This window comes from Euphorbia lathyris, chromosome 4, assembly GCF_963576675.1.
Source record: "Euphorbia lathyris chromosome 4, ddEupLath1.1, whole genome shotgun sequence".
Classification (NCBI taxonomy): domain Eukaryota; kingdom Viridiplantae; phylum Streptophyta; class Magnoliopsida; order Malpighiales; family Euphorbiaceae; genus Euphorbia; species Euphorbia lathyris.
In genome coordinates this window covers 15,771,844-15,790,518 of record NC_088913.1, presented here as the reverse complement: position 1 = coordinate 15,790,518, position 18,675 = coordinate 15,771,844, and the positions used below count along the sequence as shown (strand labels likewise).

General features: G+C 36.8%; 2 protein-coding genes across 4 annotated transcripts; both read right to left on the bottom strand.

Moving 5' to 3' along the window:
- Positions 1–1,428: 1,428 nt before the first annotated feature.
- Positions 1,429–5,851, bottom strand: LOC136226801 (uncharacterized). Of its 3 annotated transcripts, none has more exons than XM_066015457.1 (14): positions 5,769–5,851; positions 5,262–5,329; positions 4,619–4,764; positions 3,737–3,785; positions 3,502–3,648; positions 3,123–3,244; positions 2,976–3,045; positions 2,793–2,883; positions 2,654–2,723; positions 2,485–2,580; positions 2,305–2,404; positions 2,094–2,233; positions 1,913–2,017; positions 1,429–1,767 (listed from the first exon to the last, which is right to left on the bottom strand). In XM_066015457.1, the coding sequence occupies exons 1-14, from the start codon at positions 5,804–5,806 to the stop codon at positions 1,717–1,719; spliced, it is 1,293 nt and encodes a 430-aa protein (XP_065871529.1). In that variant the 5' UTR covers positions 5,807–5,851; the 3' UTR covers positions 1,429–1,716. The 3 variants fall into 3 exon arrangements, with proteins under 3 accessions (XP_065871529.1, XP_065871530.1, XP_065871531.1); XM_066015458.1 differs by having other exon boundaries at positions 3,595–3,648; XM_066015459.1 differs by lacking the exons at positions 1,429–1,767; positions 1,913–2,017 and having other exon boundaries at positions 2,094–2,222.
- Positions 5,852–14,435: 8,584 nt separating this feature from the next.
- LOC136226664 (leucine-rich repeat protein 2-like) lies at positions 14,436–18,460 on the bottom strand. Its single transcript, XM_066015281.1, has 7 exons — positions 18,254–18,460; positions 17,913–18,045; positions 17,749–17,820; positions 16,323–16,466; positions 16,163–16,234; positions 15,994–16,065; positions 14,436–14,665 (listed from the first exon to the last, which is right to left on the bottom strand). Exons 1-7 carry the CDS (start codon positions 18,336–18,338, stop codon positions 14,599–14,601), a joined length of 645 nt encoding a protein of 214 aa, XP_065871353.1. The 5' UTR covers positions 18,339–18,460; the 3' UTR covers positions 14,436–14,598.
- Between the last annotated feature and the right edge of the window lie 215 nt (positions 18,461–18,675).

Genomic DNA, 18,675 nt, shown 5'->3' with positions numbered 1-18,675 from the left:
ATTACTAGGGACCAACAAGTGGTATCAGAGCCTAAGCTCACTACTGAAAGATCTAACAATCTTGAGCTGATCCCGAAAAATAGGTGAGAATAGCACTCGTTTCCTTCACGGGAACCAAACAACACAGATACTCCCTGAGGGACTATCAATAACTAGGCCTCCCCTATTCTTTGGATCCAACTATACATTATAGAAGAATAGGATGAAGAACTTTATAACACACTGCATTACTAAAGATATCCACCTGTCATCAAAGCCTAACCTCTGCATCATTTGTGCCAAAAACGCCCACTCAACCCTATCATAAGCCTTAGCCATATCAAGCTTAAGAGAAACATACCCTTGTTTACCTCGAGTTCTATGCTCCAGGAAATGGTTTACTTCAAACGCAAGCATAATATTATCCGTAATCAGCCGTCCTAGGATGAAAGCGCTCTGAGTAGGTGAGATAATAATATCCAGAACCTTCTTCAGCCTATTAGCAACTGTTTTTGCCAGAATCTTGTAGATAACATTACATAAAGCTATGGGCCTGAGATCTGATACTTTTTCTGGAGAAGATTTCTTTGGGATTAGAACAATATTTGTGTCATGAATACTCTCTGGAAACAGCCCTTCATTCAACCATTGAATGCATGATTGAATCACATCAGAGCCTACCAAGTCCCAATATTGTTGGTAGAAGCATGGATTAAAGCCATCAGGACCGGGACTTTTATCTGGATGCATTGAGAAAACCGCCCTCTTTATCTCATCTGCAGTATATGGTTGGAGAAGTTCAGTATTTAGTTTTAATTTATTAGTTTATTATCATTATTAATTTATTAGTTTTAAATTTTTACGTACAATTTTTTTTATTAAAAGGACCCTTATGCTTTATTTCGCCAAAGGCCCAAAAATTATCAGGACCAACCCTAATTAGAGTTATGCAAGAGAGGTCCATCTGGCTAGTCCGTTCCGATCAGAGAGCTAAACTATAATGTGACAATAAAGGTTGACATGAGTTGGTTTCTAAATAAATACAGATTTAAGCCTCTAATTAATTGTTATTAAATAAATAAATACGGATTTAAGCCTCTGATTAATTGTTATTATAAAAGAAAGGTGTCAATTTTAATTCGTGGATTAAAACAATAGAAAATAAAATCCCCGGCTCTGATGCCAATGTTAATAGATTAAACGGGTTATTACATTACCTCTTAGAGAGCGGATTATTGCGTGTTTTGCAGCGAAAGAAATCTAACTATGATTTTGTAGTACACCCATAGAAAGAGATAGACCGCAGCCACTTATATGAGACAAACCACAACTACCAATAAAAGCATAAAAAATGAAAAACTACAAATAAAGAGAAACTACCAAATGAAAAAAATTATTCAAAGCAAAGGACGGACTTATCACGAAGACACTCCGACTGAAACGATATGATTGATACAAAATTCATTTTTCTATCATTTATATCATGCATAATCATATGAAACATATATATGAGATAACACAAATTTACCACCTCTGGAGCTTGTCTATCTAAGTCCAGTTCTTTACAAATTCTACTAAAGAAGATATAACTGTTGCTGCAGTTTTTATGAGTATAATATACATTTGGAAATATGGATACCGAGAAAAAGAAATTAGGAGCGACAATTTCTAATACAACAACACGATTCACAGTTTATCAACGACCAACTTCAGCAAGCTTCTTGGACTTTCTATGTTCTACTCCGAGCTTATTTTGGAAAGGTTCCTGCAGAAGAACGTTTTCCTTTTCTGCGAAATAGAACAAAAGGAGCTCAATGTGTCCGGTGTGTTGCAACATATGGAAACGTGGACTTTGCAGAACGAGCAAGAACGCTTTGATGTAATGTTAAAGATCATATGGTAATGGGATATCATAACATTTAACTGTTCTAACCAATTTAAGGGCTTCAATGAGTGCTTTTAAGAGATGATCTGGATGATCTTCAATACAAGCAACACCATGTTCTAATTGCATTGACCTCAATACCCTTCCAACAATCTGGGAATTATTTAAATCATTGGCAAAGTAATCCCAACTTTAGCAGAAAACTAGGAGAAGAATATGTTATACTAACCTTGCGTGCATACCCTCCGTAAGCTATCCCACCAATTAAAGCTTCCAGTGGATCAGATTGTGATCGAACTCGAAAAAGTCCTGCCCTTTTCAACCCTTCAACCGTGTGAGCATTCGTCCCACCAGCCAACTGCAAGAAACCTACCGTCCACAAGAATGTGAAAATGCAGCTGAAAACAGGCGAAAACTGAGTCGAGCAGTGTGATACAAACCGTGAGGCTTGTTTTTTGCTGCAGCCAAACGAGCAGCGAATGCAATTGATTCCCTCGTGGCACCTCGACCTATGTCTCCACTCATGGCGCGGCCATCCAACTTCAGTTCATACGACAAAGACATAGTTTAAGAACAGAAATAGAGTTTTATGATGCTGTATCTGAAACAGATTCACAAACCTGCCACAAATTGAGGCAATTTAGCTGAGGTTCCATGACCGAGTACATATTGGTCATTGAAGATACAGTTGAATCCCCGAAATAAGGTAAACTAACCTGCAGACAGTATATGGTAATTCCAAAAACTCGATACGGCATCCAACAAAGACTGCAGATTTTTCTTACTTACTGCCACGAGTTTCAGGTATTCAACCGAGTTTCCCAAACCATCCCATAGCTCCTTGAAGGGAGATATATGCCTAAGCAAAGCAGAAACATGAAAAACTATCCGGTAGATTGCAAATTACCGAATGCACGTAAAACGCTACCTGCCACTCGTATGTATCTCTACAGCATCCACATCGTTTCGTTTAAGAAGTTCAGCAGTAGCAGTAGCGTCTCTTACATATGTAACTTCTCCTACGACAAGTTAATCCGAATCGAACATGACTAATTTGAAAGACATCCATGATTTTGTGAGGAAAATGCTGAAACTATGCATAATAAATTACTTATTCTATCATAAGGGCAGATGGGAAAGCAACGGCCGCAGCCATAACAGCGCTCAGTCACAACTCCGCCCTGCATATAGGTTACTAGATCAATGACAATAATGATATAGGTGAAAATGAAAATCATATACTCATGAAAGTTAAGACCTTTAAGACATTATCGGAGGAAACGAAAGCCGCGTTTTCGTCTTGGAATGATATTGCGTTCGCAGGACAAACATTTTCACAAGGCCTTGAACAGTCCAGTGGACAGTCTTCTGGGTCAAATTCTGCAGAGGAAAATACTAATGTCATTCTACAAAGTTTCAGTCATTAGATCTACAGACAAAAGTATCTCATAAAATTCTGTCACGAAATGGAACCCGTTACACAATACAACACATTAAAATGACAATTCTGATACAACAACACGATTGATAGAGACAAGATAACCTGCTTGACACAATTATCATTTTGTTGCATTTATATCATATATAATCATTTGGAATATGTGTTATTATGACATTAGATGCAAAAATGAAATCACCAGCTTTGCGAAAATGAAGATCTTCGTCATCATTAACACTAATCATCACCCAAGGCTTTCGAATATGCACAATCTCTCTCGCAGCTTCAATACCTTGATTCACAGCATTCACCACTGATTCATCAGCAGCACAGTCAATGCAATCAACTGCAAGAAAAGTATTATCTTCACCACCTAATCTTACACCCAAGATCAATGATTAAACAGAAACCAAATCAAATTCGAGATTGTTTACCTCCAGCTAGAGTGTAAACAAGAGAGAGATTCCTGACATCCACAACATCCTAGAGAGACAAAGGTGCGAATCCGAAATTAAAGGACCATCAATGTATTTTATCCCAAAAATCACTCCATAAAACCAGGCACAACAACCCAACATTTAAGCATTTCCATTTTAAATTTGCTAAAGAGGCTTTAAATTGGCGAAGAGCAATTTTGATATGCTCCTTTAGTTTTAAAACATCTATCCGAGATTTTGCTCTGGGATTAGAGAAGCGAAGATAACATGGATCGGTTTCTAAACAAATTGTAAAGTGGACATCTAAAACGCTCATTCACGATATCATTATGATTCTATATTACCATGATTCGTTTAATTTTGTTATATAGGTTTGTTTATGCTTGTCTATGAGACTGTCCTTATTATTCTCCCACAGTTTCCAAAGAAGGATGCAATAGTTTCCCAGAATTGGCAATATTAAATCAAAATTGTCAATTCTGCAAAACTATTTCATCCCTCTTCGAAAACAGTTGGAGAATAACAATAACGAACTTTTCAACGAAACATAATCATACCTACATAACAAAATTAAATCAAATCAATGCATAATCAAAATCATACAGTAAATGTGTATTTTAGATGTGCACTCTGCATTTTATCTAGGAAAATGATACACGTTCTCTTTGCATTTGTTAATACTGGACCAAAATCGTCGCCTGGATGGTATAAAACTAGAGAAGCGGATCAAAGTTGCTGCCATTTAGCAAATTCAAAATGGAAATGCGCAAATGTTGTCAAGGTAGCCCGGGTTTTACAAGGGGGTTTCAAGGGAAAATACACATATGGTCCTCTAATTCTTAAATCAAGTTTCAAACTTATAAAAAATTTAATTTGTACCTCAAAGCTTGCACCACATATAAGCTTAACCCAGTTGCCATTATGCAGTGATTTCTCTGGAGAAGAAACCATTGATGGAACCTCAATTTCTCTCACAAGATTTCTTACACTGCTGAGACATTTGTTCTCCTTCTCACTCACTTTTACTGAGATTCAAGAATTACAACATACAATGTGAAATATATCTTCTGTTAGATATTAGTCTTTAATATTGGTGTTGTGGAAATTCCACATGGAAAGAATAAGAAGGAAATCTGTATTTTATTTTGTCTAAGAGACATCTGTATTGTCTAGAGACATCTGAATGTCTGGAGACATCTGTATTTTCTGGAGACATCTGTATTTTGACAACCAGTTTTTTGGCTATAAATATCTTCAATCCTTCGTACCTTTTCACTGACTGTTTTAATTATTCAAATTAGTTCATAGGGAAATTAGTGAAATTGCTATCATTAATTTTATGTTAGGGAAATCCTAGAGGAAACTTAGTCAGAAACCCAATAGCAATTGATAGTGGGGGCTAATATTTCCTTAAGGAAAATGATTAATCACGTCCCTATTTTATGTTTGTGATCCCATATTTCTAATATCTTCAAAATTGAAAAGCTTCATTTTCTCAAGAGAGATAGAAGAAGCAGAAAACCTTGATGTTGAGGTAAAAGTGTAGCAGTAATGGAGAAACTGAGCGCCATAGCCAACAAGACAAATGCTCTGGAAAGGATAATTATCTGTTAAATAAACACATTTTCGACAGAATTTGGAATTTTAATCAATTTAATGACATATATACACAGTTTCGCAGAAAACTCCATTGAAGCTGTGTATGGACCAACCATTTTTCAGGTTAAAAACACCCAAAAAACAAATCCCATTGAAGGGGATTTATACTAACAAAGACAAGTGATAACAGGATATGAAAATGAATAAAACCCTAAAATAGAAGAGAATTACTTTAACTAAAACTTCTTAAAAATTTGGGAACCAGGTCTCAAATTTTCGCACAAAAAGAAAATCAGAAATTGTTCAATCTTTCTCCAGGAAAATAATTAAAAAAAAAGCTTAGAAATGAAACAGAGTAAGACAGCTCTTATGATGAAAATAAGAAATTGAAACAAACAGAAAGAAAGAAAAGAGAGAAAATGAAAATGACCTGGTAGAGCACGAGCATGAGCACAGGGAGGAATGCATGAGTTGAGAAAATAATGAAAATGGCAGAAGATAAAATTAACGGAGATGGGTCCCACTTTGACAAACTCAACTATCTTGCACTAGTAGTAGAACTGGAATTCGGTGTCTTGTATTCTTCGGGTTAAATGTCTCGTCAATGTTTGAAAACCGGACTGGACCGGTCGGTCGAACCGGTCGAACCGTGAACCAGTCAAGTGTCTGGTCCGGTTTTAACTATACAGGTCCAACTATATCTGACCGCATTAAATCGGAATTGAATCGCGAACCGGTGTTGAACCAGTGAACCGAATTGATCCTGGTTTTTTTACTATTTTTTGAAAAAAATATTGAATTAAGGAAAAAAACTAAAAATTAGACAGAGAACAATCTGTTTAATAATTGGTGTTAATTAATATAATTTTAATCTTAAGTATTATGTTAAACTATGAATTTGATTTTAGATGTGTGAATTTTTAATTAATGTGTTAAATTAAGGATTGGTTACTAATGTGTGAATTTTTATATTATCTGTATGAATTTTTAATTTTTTTTTTTGGGTAGAAAAGGAAAAGAAAAACGAACAACAACAAACTACCCAGGAATTAGCCTAGGGAATCTAACCCCAATCCTATCTTCTAAGAGAAGAGGAGAGATGAAACTAAGGGAAACAGGAAGGGTAGTAACGCCTAACGTCCCTTCATGGCCCGCCGCCGCCAAGCGATCAGCAACACGATTCTGCTCTCTAAAAATGTGTCTGAACTCTACGAACTCAAAGGAGGAGTAAAGCCTTTTAATAGCTTTGATGAGGTTGCGACTGTTAAGACCCATAGAATGATTCTCAAAAATCATTTTGATTGCTTCCAAATTATCAGACTCCACAGAGAGCCTCTTAACACCCAGCCTTTTAGCAAGATTGATTCCAGTAAGAATAGCCCAGAGCTCCGCAGAAAAGGAAGAACCCAACCCTAAATTCTGGGAGAACCCAGAAAGTCAGGCGCCCCCTGCATCTCTAAGCACACCTCCAGCCGCAATCTTACCGTTACTGAGGCAGGAACCATCAGTATTCAGCTTCACAACCCCCTCTCTTGGCCTGCTCCATCCCACGAGATGGACATCACAACATTGAGAGGCTCTGACAAGGGACTCTCCTTTGAAACTATCGATAATAGAGAAAAGTTTTTTCGAGAAGAAATCAGCTAAGTTTGTCATAAAAACAGTTTTATCTCCAAAAATCTCCTCGTTTCTCCATTTCCAAACTTGGTGACAGATAATAGCAAAGAAAATATCACCATGCTCCATGTATGGAAGCAACTTTCCTCTAACACCATCAGAGAACCAGTCGACCTCAGAATGTTCCATGAAGGAAGAGAAAATATGGTGTGGGAGAATTTTCCTCCAAACCTCTTTACTATTAGAGCAATCTCTAAGAGCATGGCACAAAGTCTCAACATGGCCTCTGCATCTACTGCAAGCTCCAGAATCAGCCAAGTGCCTTCTGTGCCTATCCGAATTAGTAAGAAGCATGTCCTTAACGCCCAGCCACAGGAAACTCCTAATACGGAAAGGAACTTTAAGGGTCCAAATCGACTTCCACACATCCGAGGGAGGATCAGATCTAAAGAGAGAGAAAGCTTCAAAGGCCGATTTGCAAGAATAAACTCCATTGTTAGTCAGCGCCCAACAGTGCCTATCCAAGTCTTCCTCTTGATTACTCACCTTCACTCCCCGCATTCTAAGGAGAGTCTCAAGTCTAAAGAAGTATCAAACTTTGACCAGATCCAGTCCCCTTCCGAGTCAACCACATCGGCAATCCTCCAGTTGCGTATATCACTAGGCGGGGGGGAAGAACACACTTCAATTAACGGTTTATCCCCAATCCAGTTATCAAACCAGAAACTAATGGACTTACCATTCCCCACCTCCAGGCCAACTCCCGAGCAGAACTCATCAAACACAGCACTAAGTCCTTTCCGGAGGAAAGAACAATTAGCAACTCTCTCTTTCGAGCCCCCGAAGATTTTGTCTTTCCGATACTTACCACAAAGGAGGCGAACCCAAAGAGAGGAGGGGTTTTGCCACATACGCCAAAAGAGTTTCATTAATAAAACTTTATTATTGTCCTTTGTTTTCCTAATACCCAGACCCCCAGAATCTTTAGGCTGGCAAACCTCACTCCAAGGCACAAGATGAATCTTCCTGCCCTCCGCAGCTTCCCCCCACAGGAACCTACGGTTAATCTTGTCAAGATCATTAAGCACAGGATCCGGAAGCTTACAAGCCTGCATGATGTGATTGGGAGCAGCACAATTAACAGATTGAATTAACGTGAGGCGGCCAGCGAGAGACAGAGTCTTGGCTTTCCAAGTGGCACACTTCGAATTAGCTTTATCCAAAGTCTCTTTGAAGGAGCCTTTAGACACACGCTCACTGTGGAGGGGAACGCCCAGATACTTCCCAAGAGAATCAGTAAGAGGAATACCTGAGAGATCACTTAATCTCTTACAGACACTCTGATTCATATTCTTAGAGCACATCATCCTAGATTTCTGGATATTAAGCTTCTGCCCAGAGGCCGAACAAAAACAATCCAGAATATCCATAATGACTCTCAACTGCTCCTCATTACCCTCAAGAAAGATAAGGACATCATCTGCAAAGAATAAGTGAGTCACCTGGGGACAGAAGCTGTTGATCGCCACAGGGTGGAAACTCCCATTATCAATCGCATCCTGAATCAGGTGAGAGAGCCTCTCCATAGCAATAACAAAAAGGAAAGGGCTCATAGGATCCCCCTGACGGATTCCTCTGCCCGGGGAAAATTCCTCCGACATACCCATTGACCATAACTTGAAACACAGGAGAAGAAATACATACCTTAATTAAACTTCTCCAGCTGTCCGGGATTCTAGCTCTCTCAAGGCTCTCCATCAAGAAATCCCAATTAATTCGATCATAGGCCTTCTCTAAATCCAGCTTCAGAGCCACAATGCCTTTCCTCCCCTTCCTAATCTTCATCGTGTGGACCATCTCTTGGGCGATCACCACATTATCCATCATTTGTCTACCAGGCACAAAGCTACCCTGATTCTGACAAATGATCGCAGGAAGAATGCCACGGATTCTATTAGCCACAATCTTTGTAACGGTTTTGTAAAGAACATTACAAAGACTGATAGGTCTCATGTGCAAAAAGGAAGAAGGCTTATCAATCTTAGGAATCAGAACCAGGAGGGTTCTATTAACCAGCTCAATATCCTTCGAACCACTGAACACCCCCAAGACAAAATTATAGATGCCTTCCTTCACGACATCCCAATGCTTATGGTAAAAGCCCGCCGGAAGACCATCAATCCCAGGAGCTTTAGAAGCCCCAATGCTGAAGATAGCTTGGTCAATCTCTTTTCGGGAAATAGGTTGAAAGGCCTCCTGACTACAATCCTCACTGATTAAAGGAAATGTAGCAATAGAGTGAGCCCTCTCCAAAAGAACAGGTTCCTCTTTGAACAGCTCTCTGTAGAAATCCAGGGCTAAGTTCCGAATAACCTCATCTTCATAAACCCAATCACCATTAGAATCCTTAATGGCCTCAATTCTATTTCTCTGCCTTCTGATCAGGGTAGAGAGATGGAAGTATTTGGTATTACGATCCCCATCTCTAATCCAGGACTTCCGAGACTTCTGGAACCAAAGGAACTCCTCCTGCCTAAGCACAGCCTCCAGCTCCTTCTAAAGGGTTCTGAGGAGGCCCTCAAGGCTATGATCAAACCTCCCCTCCAACCTGCGTTGAATGCCCTCCATCCTCTTTAATAACTTGTTCTTCCTTCTGATAATATGCCCAAACACATTCCTATTCCACCCCTGCACCTTATTCCTGAACCCTTCAGCAGCTTGCAGTACATACGAATGAGGTCTCCAACTCTCATGAACGAACTCTTTAAACTTAGGATGGGACTCCCATAGATTTCCCAATCCCAGGATCAATACCAGGAACAGGAATACTAACCTCATTTGATTTCTTCATCCTTCTAGCTGCAAGGGTCAGGGTCCCCCCCTGGGCTTCATCCTTAGAGACAAAAAGTGGGTTCACAGATTCAACCACCTTCTCGACTGGATCTACAGACTCCAATCCTGGAATACTCTCATCCATATGATTCTCATCTTGGTCCGACTCTTGAACTTCCTCAATCATCAGGGCCCCAAATCTGGACCCAGGCAAGGCTACTGAAGAAACCCCAGCCTCCTTTCTAGCTTTGAGGACAGGCTTTTCCTTGACATTTGGAACAACAGTAGCTTTAGGAGAAAGGGACTTAGAATTTGTGTTGATATCAGGAGGACGATTGTGAACCACTGCAGGTTGATTCCTACGTCTAGCGGGCCTCTTTGCCACCATCTAGGGACCAAAGTTCCCTTCATACCCCTGGTTCCCTCCAGTAATCTGCACACTACTCTCAACCCTCTCTATAACAACCCTCTCCCTTTTAGGGTAACCCTCCTGAGAATGACCATACATGCCACAATCATAACAGATGTTATGTAAACTTTCATACTCAATAAAGAACACTTTATCCTGAACACAGAACTTTGAAAGTAAAGGTTTAGCCAGATCAACATCTATAACTTACCCTAATGGCCCCAATTGTAGTCTTGTCCACATGGTGGACCTTACCAACCATTCCTCCTATTTTACTCAGAAATTTTTCACTATAGTACTCAATGGGAAGGCCCGGGAATCTTACCCAAGTCAAGATCCTGTTAACCGAATAGTCGTGAGGATTAAAATTAGGAACCCAAGGCCTTAAGGACAAAACATGATTGGAAATGATATATGGGCCTCTCTTGATAACCGAATTATAATCCTCAACCCTGGTAAATTTAATGACATAGTAGTCATTTTCCAGGTCAGTAATACTGACTTTACCTTTCCTTGCCCACTGCGCTTGTATTCTTTAGGCAAAATAGTTAAAACTAATTCGCTTACCCAGGACAGTAACAATCAAAGACTAATATGATAACTTAAGAATCAAAGACTAAAATAGTTAAAACTAATTCGTGAGGATTAAATTTAATTTTTATTTAATATGTTAACTTAAGAATTATTTATTATATTTATGAAATTTTTAATTTTATATTTAATGAAATATGATTTTATTTTATATATATTTATTTATTTTTTATCCGGCTGAATCTATTGAACCTTGAACCAGTTGTCTCACCGGTTCAACGTCTGGTCCGGTTTTTAAAACATTGTGTCTCGTTGATTACATTGTTTCAAAATCATCGTTTAATTTTAATTTATTTTAATAAAATTATTGAATTTTAAGTTTTGTTTTAATTTGATTGCTTCACCAATTTCAGTTGTTAAAAGGAATCGAAATAATGATATGAGTAATACGTTAACATAATAACATGAATCAGGTATTTGACTCAAATAAAATGTGACAGCCACATTAATTTAAGCATAAGTTATAAAAATATCCTAAAGTTGACTCTTTAAAAGCAATTACTCTTTTTTTTAAGAGCAATTACTCTCTTTGTATAATAACATAAGTTTTTAAAGGTTAATGCATTATTAGAAAATGTAATAATTAAAAATTTTATTATCTTTATATTAATTGCATTTAATAATAAAAAAATTTATTTATTTTCAAAATGAAAAGACAACTTAAAAATCTACATTTGGTAAAATAAACTTAATATATATGGATTGAATCAAAACGTAATATATTATGAAGGGTTAACAAAAAAAAAACATCTAGAAAGATATCTATTGTGATTGATTTATTATTTGATAATATTTGTCCCATAACCTATTCAAAATGTTTATTTTTATCTTTAACCTATTATTTGGTAACATTTCAACCAGTGTGAATGGTTGATATTTCACCAATTTTAAATAGCTCGTGGGGTAAATGTAACCAAATATTATGTCAATTGGCAAATTTTAACATTTTGAATGGGTCAAATGGAAAATGTTATCAAATAATAATCCAGTACCCAAAAATCAAAGTTTTAGATAAATCAAATGTCAAATAATGCTTTAATTTAAAACAATTTTAGTCATAACATTAAAAAATGGTAAATTTCATCAATGGTGTATAACATTTGCCATATTTCACACTTTGGTGTACAACCTTCAATTTGTCTCATTAATATGTACGAACTTATAAGTGACCTCCCACTTTGGTGTACAACCGGTAAAAATGACCAGTTAACGCCCGGTCAACGCGCCACCTCATCATTTTCATTTAAGTCATTAGTAAAGTGGGGCCCACAAATTATAAAAAATAATCAATTTTTATCTTTTCTTTCTTTTACCATTATCTCTTTATCTCTTCATCTTCTTCTCTCAATTTCTTTCTCTCTCTTTAAATTTCTTTCTCTCTCTAACTTCTCTCTTTACATTTCTCTCTCTAACTTGTTTAAAGCTTCCATGTTCAATAGTTTCTTCATCAGAAACATGCTAAATATATTGATATGAATGGCTTATTTGGCAAGAACAACATCTTTGCACTGTTTAATTATACATTTAATAAACAATCATTGATATGTGTTAATTTTGGACTGATTTAACAACTCGTTGACAAACATGACGATAAATAACCCAAAAATCATCAAGTCTAATGGTTCAGTTGTTTCCATTAATTTCTTTGTCATTTTCCGTTTTGATAAGAATTAATTAAGGATTTTTAATAACAAAAGATATATACAGATGAAATTACAGATAACTGGTTAGACTGGTGGAGAAGTTAGAGCTGTGTCTGATATGCACCAAAGAAAAGCAGAAATGGCTTGTCAAGCTGATGCTTTCATTGCACTTCCTGGTAAAATTATGATTTCATCCATAAATTAATTTACTTTATTAATTAATGACCTAACATTTGAAAATGACATTCATTAATGACAGGTGGATATGGCACCCTTGAAGAATTGCTAGAGGTTATTGCCTCGGCTCAACTTGGTATTCATGGCAAACCTGTAAGAAATCTTCTTCTTTATTCTTCTATTTTGAAAATTTTAGAAACTATAATATAAATAATATCAATGTTGGAGAAGGAAGGAACATTGAAATTGAAATAAAGAAATCTCAACCTCCCTAGCGACATTTATGGATTTGTTCTTGTTTTTTTTTCATAGTAATATATAACTGAATAAAAATATATTTAGCATGTTTCTGATGAAGAAATTATTGAACATGGAAGCTTTAAACAAGTTAGAGAGAGAGAAATGTAAAGAGAGAAGTTAGAAAGAGAAAGAAATTTGAAGAGAGAGAAAGAAATTGAGGGAAGAAGATGAAGAGATAAAGAGATAAGGGTAAAAAAGAAAAAGGATAAAAATTTGATTTTTTTTTATAATTTGTGGGTCCCACTTTACTAATGACTTAAATGAAAATGATTAGGTGGCGCGTTGATCGGGTGTTGTCCGGTCATTTTTACCTGCTGTACACCATAGTGGAAGGTCACCTATAAGTTCGTATATATTAATGAGACAAATTGAAGGTTGTACACCAAAGTGTGAAATATGGTAAAGGTTGTACACCACTGATGAAATTTACCCCATTAAAAAATGGTGTAATTTTAATTTTAACATTAGTATTTCGAGCCAATTTAAACATCATTAGAAAATATAGATATTATATTCGTGTGTCTGCATTAGGTGCATATCAGTTGATTTTTAAAATAAATTGCATTTTTTAAACATCATTAGAAAATATAGATATTATATTCGTGTGTTCTGCATTAGGTGCATATCAGTTGATTTTTAAAATAAATTGCATTTTTTTTTTTGTAATTTTAGAAAAGAATTGGAGATATAACATCTTTAAACTCGACAAAATATTGCTATTGTGAATTTTTTTTGTCTAATATATATAGAACACAAGTTTTTTTTTTCACGTATACATGTTTTTAATATATTAATAGTGAATAATAACATAATGCACATATAAACTGTGGATTAGTAACTATGAGAGAGTTTCACTAATAATGTCACAAATTCACTCAATTTTTGTAAGAGGATTTCCTTAATGAACTAGTCCTTGATAAGAAAATAAGGAAATCAAAATTCAAAATAACATGATTTGTCTTTGGTGAAGTTTTGAACGGACAAGGACTTAGTTAGCTTAGAAACCAGTAATATATCGTAGAGATGAAAGATATGTAATTTGGATGAGCCAAAGTGAGATATAGACACGCCTTGACCATTACCAAGATGAATATTCTCGTACCCGTGATACAGCATAGCATGTTATAACTTACCATTGTCATTTGTCACGTGATGTGTTGCACCAGTATACGGATACCAAGGTTGAGTCGGTGCTACAGCCGGATTCAAACTGAGGGTGATCCATCATTGGATTATTCTAGGCAAAGTGAGCCTAGGACTGAAATGAGTTTCGGCCCGAGCCTCTACCGCCATGTACGCCTCGAAATTTTTTGTTGCAACGATCAATCCAATGACTCGTCTCCCCACACAAAAAGCAAGAGCCACGTTTGTTCTTAGAAAGATGCGATAATGTTTTGTTTTGGTTCTCCGATTCAATACGACAACAAAGCTTTAGTCCCGAAATGATTTTTATATCAGTTAAGATTTAAATTTGTTAGTTATTGCTGGTAGCCGATCACAGAGTTACGGGTTAGCAGCTCGGAGCGAGTAATGCAATGCGGCGAAAGATTGTTTATTTTGCTGGTTTAATTCTTCTAGATATACTGAACCATTGTCAATTACTGCATTGTAATATGGCAAATCATCCTTCTATTACATATATATATACCATAGCTAATTAAACACTTGCCAACTTTTACATAAATTATGATTCAGCATCCGAAGTCGTACGGTGCAAGTCCCTTCAGTTCCGGTCCGTTCAGCCTGTTATTCGCGAAACTGCAACAATACCAGCAAGTAAAACGGTCAAGTCATCAGCATATGACCTATTAGATAACATAATATATGACAGAAATTGCGAACAAATGCATGATTCGTGTTGATAATAACAGTATGGTTCGATTATAATACGAGATTGTGGTGTTTTCTGCAGATGCATTTGGATGATTCGAGGTCACATTGCCTAACGCTTCCATACAAGTTCGTAAACAGTTCAAGCATAGTAGTTCATTTCACTTGCAGTTTAACAATGGCATCGGCACGACTCACTGCTATTAAGCTAAACATTTGCAACAATGAACACGAACTGAGTAACAAACATTAGCCAGTTAACCTATACCGAACTGGAAGAACACTGAAATGGGCAGTAGCTTCCGTGTGTTAATAGTTAAAAAAATGCAACTTCGTTGAAAAGAACATGTTAACAATGGGGTCGGCTCGACTCATTGCTATTAGGCTGAACATTTGCAACGACGAACTCGAACTCAGTAACAAACATTTCATTGCCAGTTAATCTATACCGAACTGAAAGAATACCGAAACGGCCAGTTACTTCAATGTGTTAATAGTTAAAGAACGCAACTTTGTTCAAAAGAAAAAGTTCACAATGGCATCGGCTCAACTAATAATTGCTATCAGGCGAACCATTTGCAATGACAAACATGGACTCAGTAACAAACATTTCAATGCCAGTTAATCTATACCAAACTGGAAGAACACCGAAACAGCAAGCAACTTCCATGTGGTAATAGTTAAGGAATGCAACTTCGTTCAAAAGAACATGCTAACAATGGTGGCGGCTCGGCCCATTGCTATTATTAGGCTAAACATTTGCAACGGCAAACACGTACTCAGTAACAAACATTTCAATGCCAGTTAATCTATACCGAACTGGAAGAACACCAAAACAGCCAGTAACTTCCATGTGTTAATAGTTAAAGAATGCAACTGTTCAAATGAACATGCTAACAATGGTGTCGGCTCGACTGATTGTTATTAGGCTAAACATTTGCAATGACAAACACAACCTCAGTAACAAACATTTCAATGCCAGTTAATTTACACCGAACTGGAAGAACACCGAAACAGCCAGTAACTTCCATGTGTTAAAAGTTAAAGAATAGAACTTCGTTCAAAACAACATGTTAACAATGGCGTCGGCTTGACTAAACATTTGCAATGATGAACACAAACTCGGTAACAAACATGTCAATGCCAGTTAATCTATACCAAAATGGAAGGACACCGAACCGGACAGTAACTTCTATGTCTTAATAAGAATGGAAATTTAGTGAACAGAACATGTAATTCAAAGCACGAGGCAATACCTTTCCATTTGAAAAGTCGAAAAAGGACCATCAACCGGAATTGTTCCGCAGAGATCATTATTAGATACATCACTGCAACCATATAACACAGAACATAAGCAAAAATTGAAGTTGGAAAATCAGAAAATTAAGCAAATAGTAACAAACTTCCCCTTTTCTCTATACTTACAAAACTTTAAGGTCGCTTAAGGTAGTGAGCTCTCTCGGGATTGATCCGGTAAGCTTGTTGTTATTAAGCCGTCTATAAACATTAATATTCAACAATAATCAAGATTAGAGTTCATAAAACAGGAATTAACAGAATTAAATATCCAAATATAGTAACTTACAGGAATCGGAGTGATTTTAAATTGGCCAAGGACTTGGGGATTTCTCCTTCAAACTTATTATCATACAAATCCATGCTAACAAGATTTTTCAAATCACCAAGTTCTTTTGGAATTGGCCCGCTTATTTCATTCCTGTAAAGCTCCCTGCAATCAACAATTTCACGATCTATTAACTAGTGTCCGTTTGGTTCTCTTTTTTCTAACTCTTTTTTGTTATTTTACTTCAAAGTTAAAACAGTAGATATAAAATGTTCGGTTTGCTCATAGCTCTTTTGAAATGAAATGAAACTCAGCTAATATCTACCGGCTACCAACAACAACAGCTGAACTAAATAGGTCCTTAGTATCTGTTCGATTCTCCTTTGTGCCTTTTTACACCAAACAGTAGATTAATAGTTTCTGGTTATGAATTATGATTGAAAAACATATCTATGTTTTATTTCTAAATCATAACCTTCAATAGAGAATACAGGACTGACACGCTTACAACTGCCTGTATAAAAAAAATTTACACGATATAAAGTCTAGAGGCCAAGCCTTGGCGTAGAGGTAAACGTTGTTGTCATGTGACCGAGAGGTCACGGGTTCGAGTCTTAGGAGCAGCCTCTTGCCAAAAAATTGGCAGGGGAAGGCTTGCCCCAGACTCCCAGTACACCCTTGTGATGGGAACCTTCCCCGGATTCTCACTTAGCAGGGACGCATAGTGCACCGGACCACCCTTTTTTCACACGATATAAAATCTAAATACACTTTCTAGGCTAATTTTGTTTTCAATCTCATTTTACATCTTTATGAGCCAAATTTTTCACATTATATAGATTTGGGGGCATCTTACACCCCAATCTGCCGGAGACAGGGGACTAGAACCACCCGTGGCATCCCCTTGTCTCCACCCCTGATAACCTTCATAAAATAGCCTTCAAACAAGAATGGACACCAAACAAACACGAAATGCAGAAACCCTACTAAAGAGGGGTGTCCGTACAACATAGATAGCTATTTCTGAACAGAAAACAACAAACACCACTGTAATTTTAGAGGCAGATACAATATTATTGACTGGTATGGTCTCTAATGTAGTAAAGGGCGGCCCGGTGCACTACGCATCCTGCTAAGCGAGGATCCGGGGAGGGGTCCACATAAGGGTGAATTAGGGGTCCACATAAGGGTGAATTAGGGGCAAGCCTTCCTCTGCCAAATTTTTTTTTTTTGGCAAGAGGCCACTCCTAACACTCGAACCGTGGTCTCTCACGTTTACCTGTTGCGTCAAAACTCGCCCTCTATGTTCTCTAATTTAGTAATTTGAGATAATTTTGCCCCTTTTTTCAAGGATTTCAACAAATTTTCCAATACCATAGAAATTGAACATAATTACATAATTAGGCACAATTTAGAAATTAGAGTTAGATAAGGGAAAGAGGCATACAAGTACTGTAGATGTTTAAGTTCGCCAAGTTCTGAACCTAAACTCCCAGAAATGTTAGAATTCCCCAAATCCCTGAAATCAGAGGAAGAAAAAAATCAGAATTTATGAATATTAATAACAAATTCAATTAAAAATAAAAAAAAAAACAAAAAAAAAGAACTCACAGGCGAATCACATGGCTGTTGGAATCACAGGTGATATGGAACCAAGTGCAGGGATTGACCAGAGTTGGGTCCCAACTCTGTAACACATTGGTTGGATCAGAAAGCTTGCTTCTCAAAGCATGCAAAGCATTTCCTGAACACAAAACAACAAAATCAATCACAATCACAAACACAAACAAAAACCCAACCTAAATAAAAAAAAACCCCAAATAAAAATTCAAAATCATCTGATCAATGAACACTTTGAAACCCAATAAATATGTTAACTTTCTTAAATTCCTCCATGTTCTCATGGCAAAAACATGAAATTGAGAAATGGGTTACACAAAGCTCATACATACCTTCAGAGTTGGTGGAGAGAGAAGGAGAGAAAAACAGAAGGAAGGAGAGAGAGAAGAGGGAGAGGGAAAGAGAGAGAGGTTCCATGTTTTTTTTTATGAGAATGGAAGTAAAAATGAAAAAGAAAAGTCTGTATAAGAGAAAAAGATGAAGTCTTTATTATTTTAGAGATAGAGAGAGAATGTGAATGGTCAAGTCAATTTAAGTGAGCAGTTGAGTGGAAATAAGGGGTTTTGTGGGTTTGGTCCTTTTGATTTTGATGAACACTGTTAAAGACTTTAAGAGAGAGAAACTGGAAGGTGCAAGGAAAGTGTAAGAAATAATAAATTGGATTTTTCCAATTAAATAATGTTATTTCTAAACAAAAATCCTTAATTAAAGTCCGGTTAAAACAAATTCGGAAATCTAAACATTTATTATTAGT